Source organism: Vanellus vanellus, assembly GCF_965231255.1.
Source record: "Vanellus vanellus genome assembly, chromosome: 2".
Taxonomy (NCBI): domain Eukaryota; kingdom Metazoa; phylum Chordata; class Aves; order Charadriiformes; family Charadriidae; genus Vanellus; species Vanellus vanellus.
The window spans coordinates 7,005,843-7,028,411 of record NC_138906.1 but is presented as its reverse complement, the minus strand read 5'-3'; the positions used below and the strand labels follow the sequence as shown (position 1 = coordinate 7,028,411).

The 22,569-nt window shown below is 40.5% G+C and overlaps 1 protein-coding gene across 1 annotated transcript in view; it reads right to left on the bottom strand.

Moving 5' to 3' along the window:
* LOC309686298 (sodium channel protein type 5 subunit alpha-like) overlaps positions 1-20,946 on the bottom strand; it is a gene marked incomplete at its 5' end in the record, with an annotated part of 177,068 nt that extends 156,122 nt beyond the window's left edge. Inside the window, 6 exon segments of the mRNA XM_082498902.1 lie at positions 4,330-4,421; positions 9,129-9,257; positions 12,747-12,827; positions 18,881-18,885; positions 18,888-19,010; positions 20,680-20,946. Coding sequence (XP_082355028.1) covers positions 4,330-4,421; positions 9,129-9,257; positions 12,747-12,827; positions 18,881-18,885; positions 18,888-19,010; positions 20,680-20,946 — 697 coding nt within the window.
* Between the last annotated feature and the right edge of the window lie 1,623 nt (positions 20,947-22,569).

The window sequence follows — 22,569 nt, the reverse complement described above, 5'->3', positions numbered from 1 at the left end:
TTCTATGAGGTCACCTTTTGCCGGTATCCTGTCATTTTATGTGAGGTATCCGTGATGCAAACGCCTGTTCCACAAAGAGCAGTGGAGCTTCTCTGGATACAGGTGCTTTACAAAATCCTGGTGGTGATGATGATGACTGGGGCTGTTCAGCCTGGAGAAGAGAAGGCTCCAGGGAGATCTTATTGCGGCCTTCCAGTACATAAAGGGGGCCTACAGGAGAGCTGGGGAGGGACCTTTTACTAGGGCATGTAGTGATAGGACGAGGGGGAATGGCTTTAAACTGGAAGAGGGCAGGTTCAGATTGAACATTAGGAAGAAGTTTTTCACTGTGAGGGTGGTGAGGCACTGGAACAGGTTGCCCAGAGAGGTTGTTGAGGCCTCATCCCTGGAGGTGTTCAAGGCCAGGCTGGATGTGGCCTTGGGCAACCTCTTCTAGTGGGAGGTGTCCTTGCCTATGGCAGGGGGGTTGGAGCTCGATGATCTTCAAGGTCCTTTCCAACCTAAACCATTCTATGATTCTATGATTCTATGATGGCCTGCGTTTTTGCAGGCTTTTGATGGGGAGGCACACAGGAGGGTGTGCCTCAGGGCTCATAATTACCTCAATTAGTAGTAATCAAAAACATTGGTGATTTCCATGCAGATAAACTATTATTTGAGACCCTCTGTTGTCATGGGAAGGCCTCCTGTTGAGGACACTGGGACTTGGATACATTGGTAATGGGAGACAAATGAGTGACTTCAGTGGGTTGTTCTGCTGCTGACCCTGGTTCCTATACAGATTGAAAATGAACGATTCCAGTTGCCATGGCAATGTGCAAGATACTAATTAATAAATAAAATCACTGAGAGTTCAAGGTTTTATGCTCCTGTAGAGAAAATGTTACCTATTTCTAAGCACCCGATCATAAGGGATATATGAAGAAATTAAAAACATTTTGCTTTTAAGAATTCTGGATAAACAGATACCCAGGTACCGTACAAAGCTGGTTTTCTCTTGATATCACAGACAGCTGGAAAACAGAAATAAATGGGTGTGTTTAGTGTAGAAAAGTGAATATTGAGGAGATCCATGAAGGTTCTCCAGCATGTTAAGGGCTGCCACAGAGGGTAAGGCCTGATGTCGTACACATTGGCTGTAGGGTAAAAAACAATGAGCTGATAACGCACCAAGAGAGTCTGTATGGGGGTCTGGATTCAGAGGCATGACCTGCAGGTGATCCATGGCCTTGGGGAGCAGGAGATCCTGGCCTCAGGTCTCCAGTGAGCGGGAAGCACACGTCTTGCTGGTAGGTGCTAATATTTGGTTTGCTGAATCTGGATCTGACCCTGTCCTCCCAGGGCAAATCTTCTAATGGTGAAAGCAATGACATGCTGGAACAAACTTCTCAGGAGGATCATGAGACCTCCACCTTTGAAGGATTGTCAGAACAAGCCAGGTAATAAATATCAGACCTGGTCTGAGCTATCCTAAACGCAGCCTTAGGCCAGGGGAATGTACTCTAAGAGTCTAGGAGAGCTTTTTGAGTCCTGTGAGTCTGTGTCCCCTAAATCTCCCTGTGCCTGCCCGCGCACTTAGAGCGAGGCATTAAAGGTAGGTGAGATTTTTAAAAGCAGTAATTGTTAGCTTTACTGACTCCCTCTGGAGTCAATAGTGAAACTCATTGATTTCAAGTGAAGCAGAATGCCTTTGAAAACCAGCCTCTAAGTGCTTTGCTGGACAGAAGCCTTATGCCACGGAGGACTTGGCCCGTTACTTTCGGTAAGCAATTTCACCGAGCATGCTGAGTTCAAGTATGTTTGTGCAAATATAACTACCTGATGGAAAAGTGTGATCAATTTTATAGAGGAAAAACTTAGATATTTGCAAAGGAGAATACATCTCGGCATTCTTCACCTAAGGTGTAAAAAAGGAAGCAAAAATAACAACCTTCTCCTCTCTCTAGCAGTTGAACCCAAAAATCTCATGGAAGATATTAGAGTTCATCATCTTTTCATTTTTAAGCTTATTGTGGAAAGATATTTCATCTCAGCATAAGCCTATGTTATCATTAAAAACTCAGACTGATCTCGAAATAAACCGCAGCATCATGAACAATATTTCTTTTAAAATATATGAGTCTAACTGAAAAATGGACCGACTCCTCTGAAATTATCTTCTAACGTTAAAAAGAAACCTTAGCTGTGTTTTACAGGCAGCTAGGTGTTCCATGGCGACTTGTAGCTCTCCATATCTGTAATTTAAACATACTCAGGGCAGAGGTAATCTTGACAATAAAATCTAAGGCCAGATATTCTATTAGCATATCTTCATGCAGTTATGTCAGCAAATAATTTAAATACTAGTACCTAAAATGCAGTTATCAAAAAACTAATCAAATAGTCAGAAAGAAAAAAATAGAATGTGAGTTATTATGTATTACTCTAATAAATGATACTCCTCATCTTTATTTTTTTCTATTAACCAACAAATGCAACAACTTGGTGTTTAATATCTCTGAAGGATTTTGGTGTATTTCAAATAAAGTTTTTCTGAGTCTCAGTACTCCTTTTTTCCCACTGAAATAAACAGCGAAAATTTATCATTTGATGTAAAACAAGCTTCAGCTCCATCTCTGATAGAAGACAGCAGAAAATTTATATATATATATATATATATATATATATATAATTCCACAAAATTGACAGGCTCTGCTCTGAAGAACCTCAAGCTTGAGACAAGATGGAAAGTGAAAGGTGTCCCCTGGAGATGGCTGTCCCTCCAAGTTAGTCTTCAAATTGCTAGCAAAGGAAGATAGGAAACTCTGATTTTCTTTCTGATTGGCCACTGCTATTCCATATGATCTGTAAAACCGTGCTCAACTTTCTGTCTCCCAAAGAAAAAAAAAATCATTTCTCAATGGAAATCCAATTAAAGGAAACCTAAAAAAAAAACCCAAACGTCTCTGCTAATAGATTTTTCTTTTCAAAACTCAAGACAAAAATTAAGACGGGAACTGATTTCAAGGAATACCAGATCTAGTGAATGATCATCTTAAAGTATTCTTTAAAAGCTATATTTTGACATATATTTTCAATGAAAAGTATCTCCTCTTTCCGTAATTTCACTGACTGTCATTACTTTAATGTTGGAATGAGAGACTAAGCTCTAGACCCATATATATGTTTTCTTAACACCTCAATTCCAGAATTCCCTTTTCTAGTTTACACTCCATCTGAGTGCTGGTGATTAGTTGTAATACATGTCCTTATAAGTTTAAACCACAGAATATGTTTAGATTTATATTACAGTGTAGATGTGCATAATATAATGGGTGGAAAAACCTTTCTAACCTTAAAGAGCTGCGTGTGAGACTCTGAGCAGTTCTCTTGATGTTTCGAATATTTTTGACATGTAATTGCCAACATCTGTTCAGGATTATCACCGATAGGATCTACCATGCATGGTTTTTGCTATCTTCTCTACCTTGTCATGCAGGTTGGAGATGTTAAACACTGAGGCTGAATGAGACCTGTCCATAGATAATGCTTGGCAAAAAAGTATTGTCATATGGTTAGACCTCCGTGGACTCATCTCTGCATATATTACTTAATAGTAAATAATATTTATTGTTTTAAGAAATAGTAATAGATTAGATTAAAAGCTACGAAAAAAAAAAAAAAAGAGCTTCTTTCACTACCAGATCTGTAGTAAACCACTGATTTCTTTTTTGGGGGGAGAAATCATATCCTTGAATATATGAGAAAATGTGAGTTGATGAAACGCTGAACCTACCAAAATTAATGACGAAACATTTTCTGATCTCTCCAGTGTCCGAAATTTAAACAGTGTTTCTATCACATGCAAATGCATAAACACCATGACAAATTAGGCTATCTACGCCTGCAGTCTTGAAACCTTGGCTCATAGCACAGATTTAGATTCCTCTATCAATGCGCTTTTAAACAAATACCTGTTTTGAGGTCATTAACCTTCCATTTTTAAAAATCAATATCCAAAGACTTTAAAAGAGTTTCATTGCCATTTTCATATGGTTCATGAATGAGTACCTTACGTAGGTGATTCGCGAGCCACCACATACCACCTTTCTTACAGCAGCTCTCGTCTTAGTGAGGTCTGTAATTTTGGAGGCACTCTAATTCCTTCTGCCCACTAAAACAGTACTGGAAAAACACATGAAAAATGTATTCTATTGACAGGTCACATTCCCTACATTCCTCCATTTCCTGATCAGTATCTATGGTTAAGTCATTTGTAATTACTGTGTTTACTACTGGAAATGGCATGTAGGCTTTAACTGCAGCCGGAGTGTTTAACCTGATTTTCACCTGAAATGACTGAGATTGTTTTCAGCGCCCGCAGTACTCTGAACGTTCGTAAGGCTGAGACATTGCCCAGGTCCACAAATTCAGTTATGTATCTGTAACAAGGGAAAGTCACACACAGACGATGACAAAACACCAGCAAAAAAACAACAGTCAAAGGGACAAAGAGAGACAGAGAAAGAATCACTTGTAGCTGAGAGCCAAAACATAAGGATCAGGGCTTCTTACCTGGGATTACTGAAATAGTTTTTAAAGCTCTCAATACCCTGAAAGTCCGAAGAGGTGAAACACTGCCTACATTCACAAATTCTCCTACATACCTGTAGAATTAAGTCACAGTTATTTGGCATTATACAATAGAGTATGAGACTTGTCTGAATGAAGAATGCATTCATACATAGTGGGAGCAAATGCAGCCGAATGAGAGGTGCATCCACTTTTCAGGCTGTTCTTTGATGCCGTTTGTCCCGGGTTTTTCAGAGCGCACATTATTTCAAATGTTTCTTGAACTATTAAACTTATCTAATAGGCATCAATTCTTTAAAACTACCGAGTGAACTTTGTTATTGTTCTGTTCAGCAATAAATACTTTAAAGATTTTACCATCATGTAGTTTAACAGAAAATTCTTTACATTATAGGAAACATTAAGAGTTATTTTGCTGCTCTTAAAAAAAATAAAAGCTTCAAATACCCAAGTGCTTTTCACATAATAGCTTCTGCAAACTACATATAGGACAACATCGGAAAATACCAGTGCAAATGTTCCTACTGGGTTATTTAGTCTAAGATGCCGTGCTCTGTAGTAAAGCGGATGTTGGTTTCAAGAGATGCTTAAAATTTTATTTTGTTTTGTACATCAAATCCATGCCCTTTGGCTGCAGGAAGATGGATTTTGAATGAATATAATTGCAATTCTACTAAAAACTATTTATGATTAAAATACCAATCCCAGCTCTTCATTGCCATGCCTATTTTGGTCATCGTGGAGATCCATGCCATATCTGAGCTAAATGCTCCCAAGAGGGTCAGTTATGGAATGAGTTTGGCTTTATCGGTGTTGTACATTATTTCCTCCAAATCAGTATACAGTAAAAGCGTAGTCACAGCTGTATCTTCTTAACAAAAGAGCTCTTGGACCCTTTAATTTCACTGTTAAATTTCGATTAAATTTCATTTATGTATTCTACTTATTTCAGGCATTTGTTTTTCCACGTTAAGGAAAAAAATCTCACCTGGTTATTTTACAAAGCCTGCTTAAGGGGGCTTTGTGCAAAGGCCTCTGGGGAGGACAAAGCATCCTCTCCATATCTACTAATCCAGATTATAAACTGAAAGAGCAATATTGCTTCTCCTCTTCATAATCTCATAGGGGAGGCTGGGCAAAGATTTACCTTTTTTGTAATTCCTACCCAGGTTTACCCAGTGCTTCTCTCCCAAACTCTTCTGCAGCAGGCAAGGGTGGAAAAAAAATAATTTGAGGAGAATCAATAGCATGGAAATATGGTTTTGCTGACCAGACATTCATAAAAACACATTATTAATATGTGAACAAGCATATGAAGCAAATACTACTGCTGCTTGTTCACAATAGTTAATTAAGATTTATTTTGGCCATTTCTCGGATGAAATTGCAGCAGACCAGTTTCTCTGTATCAGGGAGTGAGAAGTAATTAGAATTCCCATCCCGAATTTTCCTGTTAGCTAGGGAATTTATTATTGTCTTTAAGCTTTTGGCAGGGCACTTTCCAACCCAGAGCTACATCTGCCTCTCCCTCGCCTCTTCTGGAAAGTACTTGATTGTCTGGGAAATACTTATCGAAACGGGGGCAGTTTCATATTTTCTCCTGAACCCATCCGTGGCCCCACAGAGGGTCAGGAGCCATGCCTGTGTCTGTTAGCACAGGAGCTCCAGAAAAGCCCTGGAGACCTGTGGCACCTCTTAGTCGCTCGCGTGCTATTTAAAACTACTCTCTGTCAACCAATCTGTGCTGTTTTGGCCCAAAAGAGGAGGTAAGAAGTTATTTTGCAATAACTTGAAAGTAAGCGATGGTCATTCCCCTATAACACCCACCACTGAAAGAATAAGATTTTCTGTGAGCTCGAAACCCTTGGTCCACCTAGATCTCACGGCCCTTCATCAGGATTTCCCATTTTGAACCCTCATGCCGCCTTTGTTTCCAGATACAGAAATACCTCTAGCTTTACACTAGCTACAAGCAAAGACACCATCAGAGTTACCTGTATAATCAATCTTACTTTAAACTACTTGCAAATTGGATTTAAATGAAGGATAAATTGTATCAGAATAGAGTCCATTATCCAATGCTCTGTACTATCTGCTGCTTGCATACTTGGGAAGGAAGTTTCATTGCACAAATGAAGATCATATTGCAGTCACTTTTAACTCTCTCGCTGCTGCCTGTGGGCTCAAGGAAACACTTTTCTATTTCTTTTCTATTCCAGAATTCCATTTTATTTTTTTTTTCTATTCTGGAAATGTTAGTGTAATATGCCTTAAAGCAAGGAATAATAGGAATGGATGCTGATTCTGAAGAACACAGCCATTGCTATCGTTTGATGTTGAGAAACTTGATTTTTCACAGTTGCAGGCCTCCCTGTTCTAGGGATCTTCTAAGAGGTGAAATATCATTTGGAAATAAGACTGAAATGTAGCTAGGAAAGAAAGCACAGACACCCAAGCCTCTAATTAAATAAGGCTTAAGGAACTTTTCATGAATCCTTGGGCAGGAGCACTGAGTGTCCATTCAAGTCTAGAAGAATCAGAACAGCAAAAAGAGGTGTAAGCCCACAGCCTCTGGAAACCAAACCTTGGTTCCTACCTGCAGGGAATGAATGATCTTTGGGCAACTGTCCACCTCAAGGTCTGCGCAAACCTTCACATCTTTCCACCTCCCTAAGCCCCAAACACCCAGAGATAACGTGGACAGAATTTAAGGGATATCCAGACCTTGTCCCACACTGACTGTTCAGACTCGCGTTTCAGTGACAGTAAATGAGATGCTCCCAGAGGAGTTCTGCAGAGCTGGGGATGATGCCCCAACCTCCACCCGAGCTGAGAGCAGAGGTGGAGCAGATGCATTGCCAAGGCTGCAAGCTGTGGTTCATCTTGTCCTTTTCTCTGCTCCGTTCTACCTCACTGTCAAAACCCTCCTTCCTTGTAGAATAGGGAGAACCCACACACGGAAGATCTCCATGTTGTTCTGAATTCAGAGAACTGCAAATGAACTCACATCCCAACTCACAAACAGATGAACTTATCGTACCCTGCTTTTACCAGCTGTCTGATGGACAGGAGAGCAAGCTGGTGACACTTTGTGTTGTTCTGTCCTGCTTCTAAATGTTGCAGGAGAATTGCACTGCTTGAGGAAAAGTTTAGCTGAGAAAAGTACCTAATGTGTGCTGACCTCCAAAAGCTCCTCCCCATCTGCGTTGCAGTGTTGGGGTTTTTTTTTAAAAGCTTATCACGATGGCCAGATGTCTGTTCAGCCAAATCCACAGGAATGTAGTAACAGATACCAGGATCCGGCCTACGGCTGGCTTTGATCCAAAGCCTACTGAAATAAATGGGAGTCTTCCCAATAAAGTCCACATAAGCGTTACACATCTTCATGCTTTTTCCTCTGCTAAATGCTGCTAAGAATATTGCTTCTGTCCCCTGCAGCCTATCAGAGTTTTGCTACCAAATTCAGTGGCCCTTACTGGTGTTTGAACTAAGTTTGAAATTTTTTTACCGGTTTTGGTTCCATTCAAATGGCGTGGGCCCAGGAGTTCAGCTCAAATGTCAGTGCTAAGAGGCTTACAACTCACCTAAGGCTGTGAATTATGAGGGTTAAAGAAGGCAGCAAGAACTAAACTAAACCCAGGATATTATATATCTATCATTAAGCAGAAAATAGAGATTAGATTAAATCCTTCTGCTTTTAGGAAATGGGGCCTTTCAGGGCATCTCTGCTAGCTTTCACTTCAAGATGACATGCTCTCTTCATGTGCTTTTCCCTCTTCTTTGACTATGAAGAAAATCTGGATTTCTAGCTCAGCTGGAGATACCAACAGTGTCAGGCATCTGCGTTTGGCCAGAGCTTGGGCTGACCCTGTGTCCACTGCGAGCGCTGGCTGACTGCTCCCCTACCCCCGTGTATTTTTAGATGTCTAGATGCCACAAATCCATCACCTCCTTCAAAGCACCAGAACCTGTCCTGAGTGAACTCTAATAATCTAGGTAGAAGTATACAGCTGAAGGGGAATATCATGTTGGGGGCCAAATTTCTATTCCCAAGATATATACCACGTTTCAGAGGCCTTTAAGTTAATTCCCTATAGTAGTAAAATAGTAATTACTTTCAGGGTGAAGAGGGTTTGTGAAGTGAAGAACGCGCAAATAGTTTTGGTGGTGTTATGGATGGATAGATTACAAGTAGGGATTTAAATACGTGGGTATTCAGTCACACCTCTAACTCTTTCTATTCGGAGGTCCAAAGCTTCCCAAAACTACATTGTCGAGGCGAGTATTTTTACAGATATTTTACAGCTTTCTCTGTGGAGCTCAGAGAGAGTAAATAATTTCTTCAAACTAGTCTAGTGAATTGAGAGAACAGAATTGAGAATTCCTCTGACTTCTTCCTCTGAAACCACTCAGGAAAACAAACTCCATCCTAACAGACTTCAGCATTTTCTCATTTTCAGTGAAATTTGAGTGAAAAAAAGAGAACAGCCAGACAATTTTTTAAAAAGTTCTATTGCATACCACTGTCCTGAAAAATATAAAGGAGTGCTACTTACGCCATAACGATAACACTGAAATCCAGCCAGTTCCATGGATCTCGAAGGAAGGTGAATTCTGTCATGCAAAATCCTCTCGCCAATATTTTTATCAATGACTCAAAAGTGTAAATGCCAGTGAAAGTGTACCTGGAGAATAAAGCGGCCAAGATAAGGAAGAGCATTAGCAAGCAGGAATGGCAGAGGCACACTCAACCCAATCCTACGCACATGGGACCCTCCTGCCCGTCTCGTTGGGGTTGCTCATGTGAATCATGGCTGCAGCACTGGGCTGTGTATGAGCAGCTTCATGTGTGGACCAAGGAACATGTAAGAAATAGGAAAGCGCTCATAACAGCCACAGGAGGAAGGTAATTTTCACCACAGGGTGTACCTTGATAATCTTCATTCATTAAGTCAAGCATGAATAACGCTACGCTGCTAAACTGTGCTGTGGGACTTTTGAAGCTTTGCCAACAATCGCCAATGAAAGAGGAATGGATTATGCCACATTCCTTGTTGTTTCTCTGATTTGAAGGAGGACAGTTGTTCCATTCATACCTCTCATCTCTTCCTGCCCAGGACATACTGAAGGACAGCAGGTTAAAAAATGTCACCGCTTGGTTTTATTAGTTAAAAAGGGTATTTTTCCTGCAACTTCCCTTGTGTTTCACTATCCATGGTACACCACACCAGCCCTCAGAATGAAACAACATAATTCCCTCACTGAAAAAGAGGAAAATAACTTCCACCTGAATACTATATGTAGTAATTTTGACCTGCTTTACAGTAAAAGAGACACGAGGGTGGTTTTTTCCCTTAGTAAGACAGGTTGTTTATTACCAACAGCCTCTTGACTGTGATGATCTTGGATAGAACATACATCTTACTTTTTGTAATAAAGATGATACTTGTAATAAAATTTAGCAAATTCTCTGCGGAGGACAGTAATGTATCTGACTTATAACATTCAGATCTGTATTTGCCCAGGGATCTACCGACTATCAGAGACATACTTCAGGGCATATACCTCTTTTTAAATGTTTCTACCTGAGACATCTAGCCCAATGGGACTAGGTATTCTAGGCCGTATCTTAATAAAAATAATTAATGTTTAGTATCCACCACTGGCATTCCCTACCCCTTTTCTCCAAATGAAGAGGTAGATGATACCAAAGCGTATTAAAAAAAAAAAAAAAAAAAAAGAAAACAAAACCAAACAAACACCTAAAATCCCATAAGATGCTAATCTCACAAGTCATGATGTTAGGGGCTTTCACTGGAAAGACTATTTTGAGTTTTCTGTTCAGCCCTTAAACATCAGTAGCTATAATGGTGGCATCACACACACAAAAGATTATAACAGCTGGGATTCTTGTTTGGTAAAAAAAAAAAAAGGTGTAAGCAATTAGAGGTGGTAACGTAAGGAAGAATTTCACTATGCCTAAAAGAAAATGTTTTCTTTTATCTGTGTTCCTCTGCCTGTAACTGGACACACATGAAGGCAGTGGCAAATCTCACACCCTCCTGCCATCACGTCACACAGTAGAGCTAGTTACACACATTGTCACACCTCAGGATGCTTCATCTTAAAATGGAGATTAGCAGGACAGGTTTTGTGCAACAGTGGGCATTAAATGTTTCTCACATCTCCTCTTTGACCATACACCTAAGCATCATTTTGTATCTGACTTTTCATGGCTCCTATTTAGTTTTGCTCTGGTATTTCAAATATAGGTCATCCACGTGACAATCTCTTTAAGCATATGTATTCAGTAATACATGCAGAAAACACATGCAAAGAACTAAAAAAAAATACTTAACGGTACATAAGCTCATTAAAATGATAAACCACTTGTATTTATTCATCATGTCAGATGGTTTAATTGATTGTATAATCATCATCTAATTCTAAATGGATCGGGCAAAGTCCTCCAGCAACTGAACAGCTTCTTTAACGACACAAGTCAGGATTTAAAAAAAAAAATCATGGGGTTAAGTTGAATTGATTTCTTTTCTTTCAAAATGGTAAGGAAAATGTTTTGAAGGAAGATCTAGGACAAAGATTTGCAGAAGGTTACTCTTGCATCCCCTGTAAGTCTCTGGAACAGCAGAACAAAACGGATTAAATGTACCTTTTCCAAATCCAATATTAATCAATTTGAATTAAGGTTCATTAGGTTATTTTGCTTCTCAAAAGTACTTCCCTTTGATTTCATTCTATGCATTTGAGGAGGAAAAGTTGAGAGGTATGATGGGACGCAGGAGAAGAGGAAATATGGAAGAGAAAGGATTTACTCCATGCTGCACGAGTCCATTTGCATTTCTGCTCTACACTTCTTGCATGCCCCGCTTGATGCACTGTTAATATCATCCACAATTCCTGCCTACGGAAAACACAACAAGCACTTTGATATTTTCCTCCAGAATGTTCAAATTCCCAGCTGTAGACCCACTGACCAAATTTTGACTCACATGGATGAGATGTCCATGTTTCAGCCGAATACATCATGGCTATGGTACTGCGTGACAATTTTCAATAGAAAAGGACAACATCAGGGGAAAAAGAAAGTCACGGACACATTTGAGGGTAGTACACTATACAGAAATACATGAAACATCCTGGGATTAGGATGTTATTGTGATCGGATGAAATATTTGGTTCAGTGCTATCTATAATTAGTAATTTATGGCCTAGAAGATGTGCCCTGCGTGATTTTATGAAACTTAAAATAAGGGCATTTTACTGTCTTTCCTTACAGTCCTGAGTAGACCAACCACCAGGCTACGGAGCAGCAGATGGCTGTGTTTATCATATGTCAGTCAAAAATAAAAAGTGTGTTCTGATTGGTTCAATGAGCCAAAATAATTGTTTAATGCACTGTAGGTTGATTAGCTTGTGCATCTGGTATCTGCTTCTAACAGGAATATATTAAAGCAACTTAAAGAAATGACATGGCCTTTCTGAAGCCTGTTAGTCTCTTTTACAATTATTTTAAAAAAACAACAACACAACCTCCCCCCCAAAACCACAAAACCCAAAACAATGGGAAAACCTTTAAGTGATATCTCTTCTATTTTGTTGAATCTAAAAAGACAGGGATTCTCATAAAAGTGTTCCCAGGCAATTTGATGCTTGCGCATAAAGTATGCCCACCAACAATCAGAGGGGAACAATTCTCATGATGTGCTCAGTCCAAAAGAAACTCCTGCTTCCAACAGCTTTCAATTTAAGGATAGAACCAAGTATGTCCAGGGAGTACATTCTGAAATAATTCAACTTAAACTCCATAAGCCTCTTCTAACGTGTCCAACAAGCAAATCTCTTGCATGGGAACTGTGGAAGGTTAGCCGGTTTCAGATGGAGTTCTCCCCATACGTGACTTCATTCAGACATAGCATAGCAGGTGCATTTAGTAATAAGTATCTTGGTAGACTAAAAATTCTTAGTTGACTTACTACAGGATTTTTTACAAGCAACAAACACCTGGCAAAATATTTTGTCAGGACAGATACTATGGTCAGTATTACTGGAAAGAAATTAGACAACAGCAAACGATGAAAAGAAGACTGTAACAAATGGAAGAGGAACGACAAGACTTATTTACAGGGCAGCTGTAAACCAGCAAGGATACTTACTCAACATATTTATTCCATGACGGAGTCTCTGATTGTGCCATGAACACACAATTAGTTAAAATAGTGCACATAATAAACATACTGAACAATGTAAATAAGGGAATTAAGGAAAACATTGCATATGTTATAAGACTTCATACATTTTTTTGTCATTTCACACAAGATGTGACAGTTCACTCATAATTTGCAAGACGCTTAAAAACAACTATAGATATTTTTTTGCAAGTGCATAAGGAAGCAATTATATAAACATAGAAAAACCAAGGGAATCTTCCCTGCTTTTTTTTCCCTTTGCATACCTCTTTTACACATACTTTATACAGTAAACAAATGTACTGACTCTGCACTCCTCTGAAAATACAATACCCTAAATTTACCGCTGCGTCGGTCAGATGACAATGTGCATAGGTGCACAGCTTTGTATGAAAAGAGGGATTAATCTCATTTAAGTATCTACGGAAAAAACCTGTGTCTGCAAATTCCCATTTTATTTTGCATCCTGAAACATTTCTCAGGCAGTAGGGCAAGTTATAAATCCGGACTTTCTAACTTCTCTAACGGGCTTGAGGCCTCGCTTTCAGTATAAAGTTTCACCAAAAGCTAATATGAGTTTCAGAGCACTAAATTTACGGCTTGGTCTCCAAACCTGGTTAGCAAATACACAGGCTTGGTCTGCAAAGCTGACTGCCTCAGCTGAGGCACCGGTTTCTCTAATTGGAGGCTAAAATGAACCTCCCAAGTGTATAGTCCATGCACTTAGCTCCTAAGCTGAGGCCATAAATACGAAAAGGAGCACACTAAATCGAATTCCTGAAATTGAAAATATAGTTCAGTGAGCTGCTCTTATAAAAGCACGTGCCACTTGCTGTAAAAAATTACAAAACACGGTGGGATTCTCCTGCATAAGTAGTAGGTTCCATGCTACTGGAGAAAGTTTAACTAATGACTTAAAGCGAAGAGAAGATAAAGCGAAGGAAAACAGCCCTCATCGCAGTCAATAGGTTGGGACTCTTCTCAAGGAAGAACACAAGCATCCAAATGTAAACTACCTTTGCCTTCTTTAGGAAAAAAAAAGGTTTTTCTGTTTCACCCCCTTTACTGATCCCATTGGTGGTATTTTTTGTTTAAGAATAGTGATCAAAGAATATAATTTCAAAGGTATTTCCTGAAACGTTTGCATTAAAACTGTCCTTTCGCAGAGCCAAAATCTCCGCTGAGTACAAAGCGGAACGTTTTCCAATGGGCCACATAAGCAACTCCGAGGTTAAATTGGTAGTAACCAACCTACGTATTCCCCAGTGCCATCGCAGAAAGCAGTAATTGAACTCAGAGGGACCGCTCATCTCACAAACAGTTTCCACTTCTGAGCCAACACCTCCTGCTGAAGGACTGGGAAGGAGAGCTGATATCCAGTCACATTTTCTCAAGTCAGCCTGAGATATGTTTCTGTAAGTTGTGTCCGTCCAGTTAACACAATTAGGTTGTAATCTGTGGCTAGCCTAGAAAACACTGGATTACTTTTTCAACTGCAGTGAAATGCTATGAAATGCTATGAAAACAATGACAGCAAACCAGAGTGCTATCTTCAGGCCATGCCAAACAAATATTATACTTCACTGTAGGCAGTAAATTATCCATGGCCCAGCAATGTGCCCTTGTCGCCAAAAAGGCCAATGGAATCCTGGGCTGCATAGGGAAGAGTGTGGCCAGTAGGTCGAGGGAGGTCATTCTCCCCCTCTACTCTGCACTGGTGAGGCCACAACTGGAATACTGTGTCCAGTTTTGGGCTCCCCAGTTCAAGAGGGACAGGGAACTGCTGGAGCGAGTCCAGCGAAGGGCAACTAAGATGATTAAGGGCTTGGAGCATCTGCCTTATGAGGAAAGGCTGAGAGCGCTGGGACTCTTTAGCCTGGAGAAGAGAAGGCTGAGGGGAGACCTTATTGTGGCATACGAGTATCTAAAGGGTGGGTTGAAGGAGGATGGAGCCAGGCTCTTTTCAATGGTTCCCAGTGACAGGACGAGGGGCAATGGGCACAAGTTAGAACACAGGAAGTTCCGTTCAAATACACGGAAGGACTTCCTTACGGTGAGGGTGACAGAGCACTGGCACAGGCTGCCCAGGGAGGTGGTGGAGTCCCCTTCCCTGGAGATTTTCAATACACGCCTGGATGCAGTCCTGAGTGATGTGCTCTGGGCAATCCTGCTTTGGCAGGGGAGTTGGACTAGATGATCTCTAGAGGTCCCTTCCAACTCTGATAATTCTGTGATTCTGTGATTCAATTCAATTCTGCTATAACCACCCATTTTAGGATCACTGGTCTGATTTATACATCCCTGTTTCCTTGTGGTATAAGCTGACTGTAATGGCTTCACCAGATGCTCACTTATAGGCAAGTGTCATCACCTTCTTATTCAAACACGAAAGAGAATATACAGGAGAGCACAGGTTGAAAATATAAAGGGTCAGTTTTGGGACATCAAATGCACTATGAATTAAAACGGACTGTTATGACCAAGCTGAAAACTACAAAGATCATAAAAGAAAGCAACATTTCAGCTGGATATGCACCAGAGACCTGTGTTAAAAGAAAGAGAAAACAGAAATTCCTACAGAGTGAAAATTCACATTCCTACCTGAAATTTAATGCAATTGTTTGCATTAGAAAAAGTCACTGATGATGATCTACTCAGAACGAACAAAGGAGATGAAATGGAGATAATCTATATTAACATCATTGTCTGTTACCTATCTTAGAAGCGCTAATTATTCCAATTTTTTAAAGCCTACTAATCCATGAGTTGACACGGCTAACACATCCAGCAGTACGGGTTGGACTCTGTTATAAACCAAATAAACTAAGCTACTCATCAGGATCATTTCTGTAATTGATTAAACCTGTTATTTCCAATTTGAAGTTATAGAATAGGCTTTGACCAAACTGATACTGAAAGTTATAAATTTTATCTTCTAGCACAAAGATATTGAGTCAAACACAGCATACTTCTATTCTAGACTTCATTATTATAGATAATTGTTAATTAGCAGACTGAATACTAGAGGCTCTTTAAGTGATCATTGCCAAATTACACATAATATGTGCAAGCAAAGGTTAGTCCCAATCAATAGTACATGTAATTGGTGCTTCACAAGGTCTCATTTTCCCTTACGGAGGAAAGTGTGTAAAAACAGGTAGGAGAAAAGTTGCAAGCAGAAAATACGGACAAAGATTGGAAATGTTTTAAGAAGCTTTTTCTTCTTTTTAATAGGCCAGAATCCATAATTCTAGCATCAAGGAAGGTAATTTTGGCCCAAACCCCGTTCTGGATCAGTGGCAAACTGAAAGCAACTGTGTACAATACCTAGAAAAACTAGGAATAGCAATTGCTACGGATTTTATACAGAACCGCAAAATGCTTGGTGAAATTAAGGACACCACAGAATGGTCGTTGGCTTGTGGGCAAGAAGAACTAAGAGGAATCTTTTAGACCATAAGGCATCAATGAAATGTTAGCAGTGGTTTAATCTTATTAATAGGTGGAGAAAGTAAATAAAGATGTTAATAACAGCTAATAATGATGCAGAAGGCAAAAGGGTTCTTCCAATACTCTTGTTTTGCATTTGATATAGATGGGATGCAGACATACGCTCCCCGTGTCCTCTGTGAGAGAAATGGACCAGGGCTGCCTTCTGGGCAGCCATCTGGGCCATGGTCCTTTCATGAAGCCTCCTAGACTCCGAAGAAGAGGAGAAATATATAGAAGAGGTTTAGGGGTATGTTGATGATGTATGTAATTCACATTACTAGGAGGCAGTGGATGTTTTTTTCCCTCGGAAGGGTGTATTTTTGAATGACTAGACTAAACAGGCTTGGGTGGATGAGCAGGGAACATACAGGATCTATCCTGCCTGAAGTCTCAGAGGACACATGCAGCTACTTAACCAAGAACTGTAACCCCCACAGCTTCTATATAGGACGATTTTAGTCTGTCCTCTCTTCTGTTCTACTGTTCGCTTTCAAGGTGCAGTCAACGACTGGAAATGGAAATATGGCATCTACTAAAGAAGTTGCTTCAGACACCTACGTGGCAGGGCACCATTTGTTAATGCTCTTTTTTTGCCCTGGGGAAAATAAAGATTGCTTGATTACAGTCACACATGACAATAGATCTGGTTCCCAGGTTCATGTCTGTGATATAACCTGCTTGAGTACTTGTTGATTCAGGCTCCTTTCTGCCTGGGATATTGACTGCCTGCTCAGGCAATTGGCCTTTGTGTTTCAGGTTGATGTGAAAGGTCCTTATTGACAGAAAACAAACCAGCGCCCGATGCAGGAACTTCACCGCTGTTTCTCTGGGACTGGAGCTGTTGCCTCCTGCCTGTGCTTGCCAAAGATTGAGCTGTTGGATTTCCTGACATTATCAACACAAGGTGACAACTTGGGTCTTTCTGGAACTAAAATGCTATTTCCACTCCCAAAATTTTACACTCCTTATCTGATTGTATTTCTGTTCCTGACATATGGTTCAAATTCACTCCTCTCTTGTCTTTTTCCTTCGATGTAATGTGATAAGGATTTCTTGCATACTTATCTTTTGGTTGACTGCTACCAAGGGCATGTACTTCCTCTGTATTACACATACTCGTGATCTCTTGGCTTCACCAGATGGTGTAGAATAAAGTGAGCAGAAGACAGAACAGGCCTCCAAAGCTGGAGCCAATATTCACACATACACGCTTTTTTCTGAGAAGCCCAATTTTAAAATTCTTCTCTAAGCCATACCCGTGCAAATGCATTGACCTCCATTAACTTCAGCAAGGCTGTGCTGATGGAACTGTACCTCATAAACACTGTTGGGCTCTGGGTACGCAGCAGCATGGGCTGTACTCTTTGCATGTATAACATGATCCATAAGCAAAACTCTCTGCAAAATTCTATGGTGTATTCTTAGTAACCATACTAACATCTTGGCGGATATCACATTCATTTTTGCATAGAATTATTGTTACTAGAAGCTTCGTTTATTTTTCCTCCTGTTAGAATATCTATATTCTCTCTTTTTTTTTTTTTTTTTTTTTTTTTCCTGGCTGCATGGATGACCACGGGGAATCAGGTTTCTTTCCCTATTTTTTTTCCCTGAAATTTGATAATAAACCAATGATTCCGGGATGCTACCTGCTTAGTATTCATTAGTTCTCTCTAGCAGACATGGGCATTGCAGATGAGGGATTTCCGTCACTAAAACATCACATGATCATCACAGCAGCATGTCGAACCTTTGAATTATCACTGCCAGGTCTCCCATGTGCACAGTAGAGAAAGCGGGCAATTCACGAAAAAGGGTGTCGTTTTTGTAATGTTCACACAAAGCTGAACATTTGGGTCAGTTTTCTCTTCCAGAGAGATGTGACTACGGCTGAATATAATGTTTCTGTGGCCACGTTAAAAAAACAAGCCAAAACCAACCTCTGCATACATATATATATCTTGCATGACTTCAGAACTAGAGCTAGAGGAAATCGGGCATCTCCCTTCCCTTGAAAGGTCCATCAGGCCAGCCAGTGCTTTCATTCCTAGCTGGATAACACATTACAATAAACAAACTAAAAAAAAAAAAAAAAACAACAAAACAATTTTTAAAATGTTCTCTTTCAGGAGAGCAAAAAAAAATTCAGTTCTGAGGCAGTTCAAAATTAAATTGCATCTGCATACGGTGTCATAGAGTCTCATGGGAGAGGTCGCTTAAGTGCTCAGCAGCGAAGCTCTCCGTCAGTGTAGATTTCCCCAGGTGTGCTCCAGCCTCCCGGTTCCCTTCCTTTCTAAGGTACTACACCCAGTTTCTTCCACTGACTCTTTACTGAACATGATCAGGTCCTCCACACCCTTTAAACCTGAGTAAACTCACCAGCCTCTGGAGTGCAGTTCATGTTATCTGATGTCAGTAGTATAATCTACTCATTTTCATCGCTCACATAACAATACAAAATGAAACAACCCAAAAATCCAAGTGCATTTCTGCTTGTGCAAGCAAATTCAGCCGAAAGATTTAAAACAGCTTAATGAAATAAAATGGTTTCTGACTTCCATCCATCTGTGTTTAAAAACCATATAAAATACACAAGAGGGGAAATCAACAGAAAGGATATGAATGTACCAAAATTTTAATTGCTGCTCTTCTGATTGGATGGAAAGGACTAAGTATATACAAGGCAGGAGTGGCACTAAATCGAAAGATTGTCTTCCCTTTGTTCAGTACTATAAATGTCTGGAAAACAAAACAGAAAATGAGAACATTCAGTATTTGCATTTATGCTCAGCTTTTCCCAGCCCACGTCCCAATGGGAAATTCCTGCCAGCGTCCCATACTTCTTCCCCACTCCCTCCCGAGACCCTCAAACGCCTTTTCATTCAGTGAAGAGTTTTGTCCAAGACCCTCCCAGAAGAGCTGTTGCCTGTCTTATTGCAATATCCCAACTATTTTTTCTTCCTTCGCTCCTTACAGGGTCCTGTGCCATCACCTCCATCACAGGGCTGGGACGAGAGTGGAATTACCTCTAAAAATAAAAAATGACCTGGAGACTAAAATATGGTGGTGGGACTTTTATGATGCTCTTCTTCCCAGGTGCTGGGAACCTTAATATGTTGTTACTCCATCTCCTCTACCTTAAGCACTTTGTTGCTCTCACTCAACGTTTTTTGTCTTACCGAGTAAGAAGCTGCATGAGGCACAGCTCCACAGCAGGATCTGACCTGAGGCACTGTCACTGTACTCAGGTTAATACAGGCAGAGGAAACCAATACTGTGAGTTATCTTAAATCAAATGTGGATGGATGCTGGCCCAATTTGCAGAGCTCTGAAGGTGCCCCACCATGCACAGAGGAACTAATATTCACTCAGAGACAAGATCAGGACACCCAATAGATAAACTCTAATTGCAAATCTGTATCCTGCTGCTTGAGCCCAGGGATAGCAGGCAAATTAAAAGGTAAATTAATATAGGCCCATCCAGCTAAGTAATCTATTTGTCTTTATCCATCTAACTTTTATTCTGTAATTCTTGCACCTGTTTCTACACTGTTTTAATAGAAGTAGTATTGTGGTCATATTCATTCATTGTTTACAGGAAATAGTATAGCCCAAAATCAGGAACATCGGTACCTGAAAGAACTGGAAGCTTCCTAAAAACACACTGTGTTTCCAAGCCTTATTTTGTCCCCTGTGTTGCCAAATGTTTGGAAAGGGAAACGCACTGTAGTAAGCAACCAGCCCAGCTCTGCTGTCAACAGCCTTTTGACAGAAGCTGTTTGCACTGTTGTGGCTTTGGTCCAGCCTACACGTGATTCCTCATCAGGTGATGCTCGCTTTGGGGCAAAGTTTACCCTTCTGCAAAGCGCCAGCATTGCGCTTGCTACTCCCATCTCCCTTCAGGTCTGTTTTGTTCATCTTAAATGGAGTTGAACCATCCCTCAGCAGGAAAAGAACCGCTGCTCTCCAGGAACGGTTCTGGAGGTGCCTCCTGCTCTTAAGCAGAGTGCTAGCACAAGACTCAAGTCACCCAGAAGCCCTTAACATTAAGGGTCTTAAGTGATAAACAGACCTGTGAAGAGTCAAGGCTCATGCAGGAGGCAAGATAGGGTAGATAAAAACCTCTGGCTTAATTTAACTCAGCTACTGCTCTGCTTTTTTTCAGAAACTGTATTTTCATACTTGGAGTTACCTGAAAACACCCAAGTTTAAATTATGCTTTTTATCCCTCTTTGCCCTCCTGCTCAGACGTTTTCTGGGAGCCCTGCTCATACCAAAACTCTGATCCCAAACCTGGAAAACAGTATTTTTACTGGCTGTGGAATGATAAATACCGGAGCCCCTGCAACAGAGACGGCGTTCATGCTTTAGCAAAAGCAAAGAAGCAGGATGGATGGCTGGTGCCCACCTTACGATCATTGTAGAAAGGGTCAAGGTCCTCCAATGGCTCCCCAATGAGCTCTGGAGGAACAGTTCCATAGATATCGGGCAGCTTCTTGCAAGCTTGCAAATCAAACTGAGGCTGAGGTTTCTCTTCTTCGCCCAGCTGCTCTCTGTATTCCTGCTTCGCATTCCTTGCAAGCTTCTCCGCGATTCTTTTCTCAATAGCAGCCAAGGATTCAGGCGTGAACCGGTGGAAGCTGTTAGTACCCGGTGGTAACAAGAAGTCAGCCATCTTTTCATCCTGCTTTGTCTTTACTGGTCTTTACTCCTAGTAGTGGAAACAACTGAAACAAAAAGTACCAAAGGTTAGAGACGGGAGCACGGCAAGAAGAACAAAGCCATCACAATGAAAAGAATAACCCAAATAACTTTTAGGCTATCTATTGTCGGGAAACCCTTCATCTATTTTTATGCGGTTAGTAGAACATGAAGGAAAACAGAAATGGCCAAAACTGTAATTTCAATTAGGAATCACTCATGATCAGGGCTAAAAAGACTTTGTAGAGAGACTGTGGAGTAGTCTTAAGTTTTTCAGTTGCTTGGGAAGCTAAATCCAAACTAAGGAGTAACTTGGATTCATACAAGCTTAAGTTTCATTGAAAGCCACAGGGATTTGGATTCCTAACTCATTTTTGAAAATGCAGATCTGGGAGTGGATGAACAATGTGCCTAACATGACCGCAGGGCAGATTTAAATTGGCCAATCTCTGGCCACATGGTACAAACTCTAAAAATGCCCCAGCTGTTCTATTCCAAATTTAAAAAGTGGAGGGTCAAGTTCAGACTCTTAAATCACACAGAAATTCTTCATAATCTCTGTCTTAGGCTTCTGCAACATAATTTTTCATTTTCTTTGGGATAGGAAATACCATCTTCAAGATATTTGTCAAGACTTTTGGGCATTTTCTCCTCCACACCCTACAATCTGAAGGATGTTGGAAGCCCACATATGCTTGGCAAAGCCCTGGGACCTTATGAGAGCACTCCAAGCTTCTGAGATGCTGAATAGCCACTGTTGCCAGTTCATTACATCTGAAAACCAGGCTCCTTCCATCCAATACTGGTTTGAACATCTAACCCAAACCTGTGAGGTTTGACCATCTTGGGTGGATGGTGCTTCACTGCTAACACTTCCCGTACTCGCCTGAATGAAAATGAGTGAGAATGGCCGTACCTCTCCGATTTACACGAATAAAGCCAAGGGTGAAAAACACAGCGGAACAAGCAGCCTTATTGTATGAAGCTTAATGCTGTTCTAGCAGCCTGCACAAATCCATCCAAGTTCACTGAAGCCATATTTTGCAATTTAATAGCGACTTTAGTGGCATGTTTTTCCAGCAAGACAAACCCTCACTACGCAACAATTAAAACTCATTTCACAGAATAAACACAGCCCTTGGTTTTTCACTACCACCAGACCTTTCATACTAAAGCAGAATATAAGCTGGTGACAAACAAAATAGTAGATTTTGAGGTGGGCTACCCTATTGCATTTGTCGATGTGCGCAGGATGCAATTCTTTGTTCGGCCGCAATTGTTGTTTTCTGCTTTCAGATGGTATTTGTCTATTTACAGTGGATAGTTCCAGATAGTTTGCTTCTATTAGGCTCTGTGATGACAGCATTTTTGTTAGCAAACAAGACTAACTGGACTCTGCATGACAAATAGCATATTTATTGACTCAATTTATTTGAGTAAAGTACTCTTTCAAATAACTACTGTTTTTCCTATTCTGACTTCGTTTTAAAATGAATTCATTAAATTGTCATTGATCACAGCCTATCATACAGGAATGATTTACTGGAGCTCGTACATTATACTCCGCATTACTGCGTGTTTGAACAAGCAGGGCTAA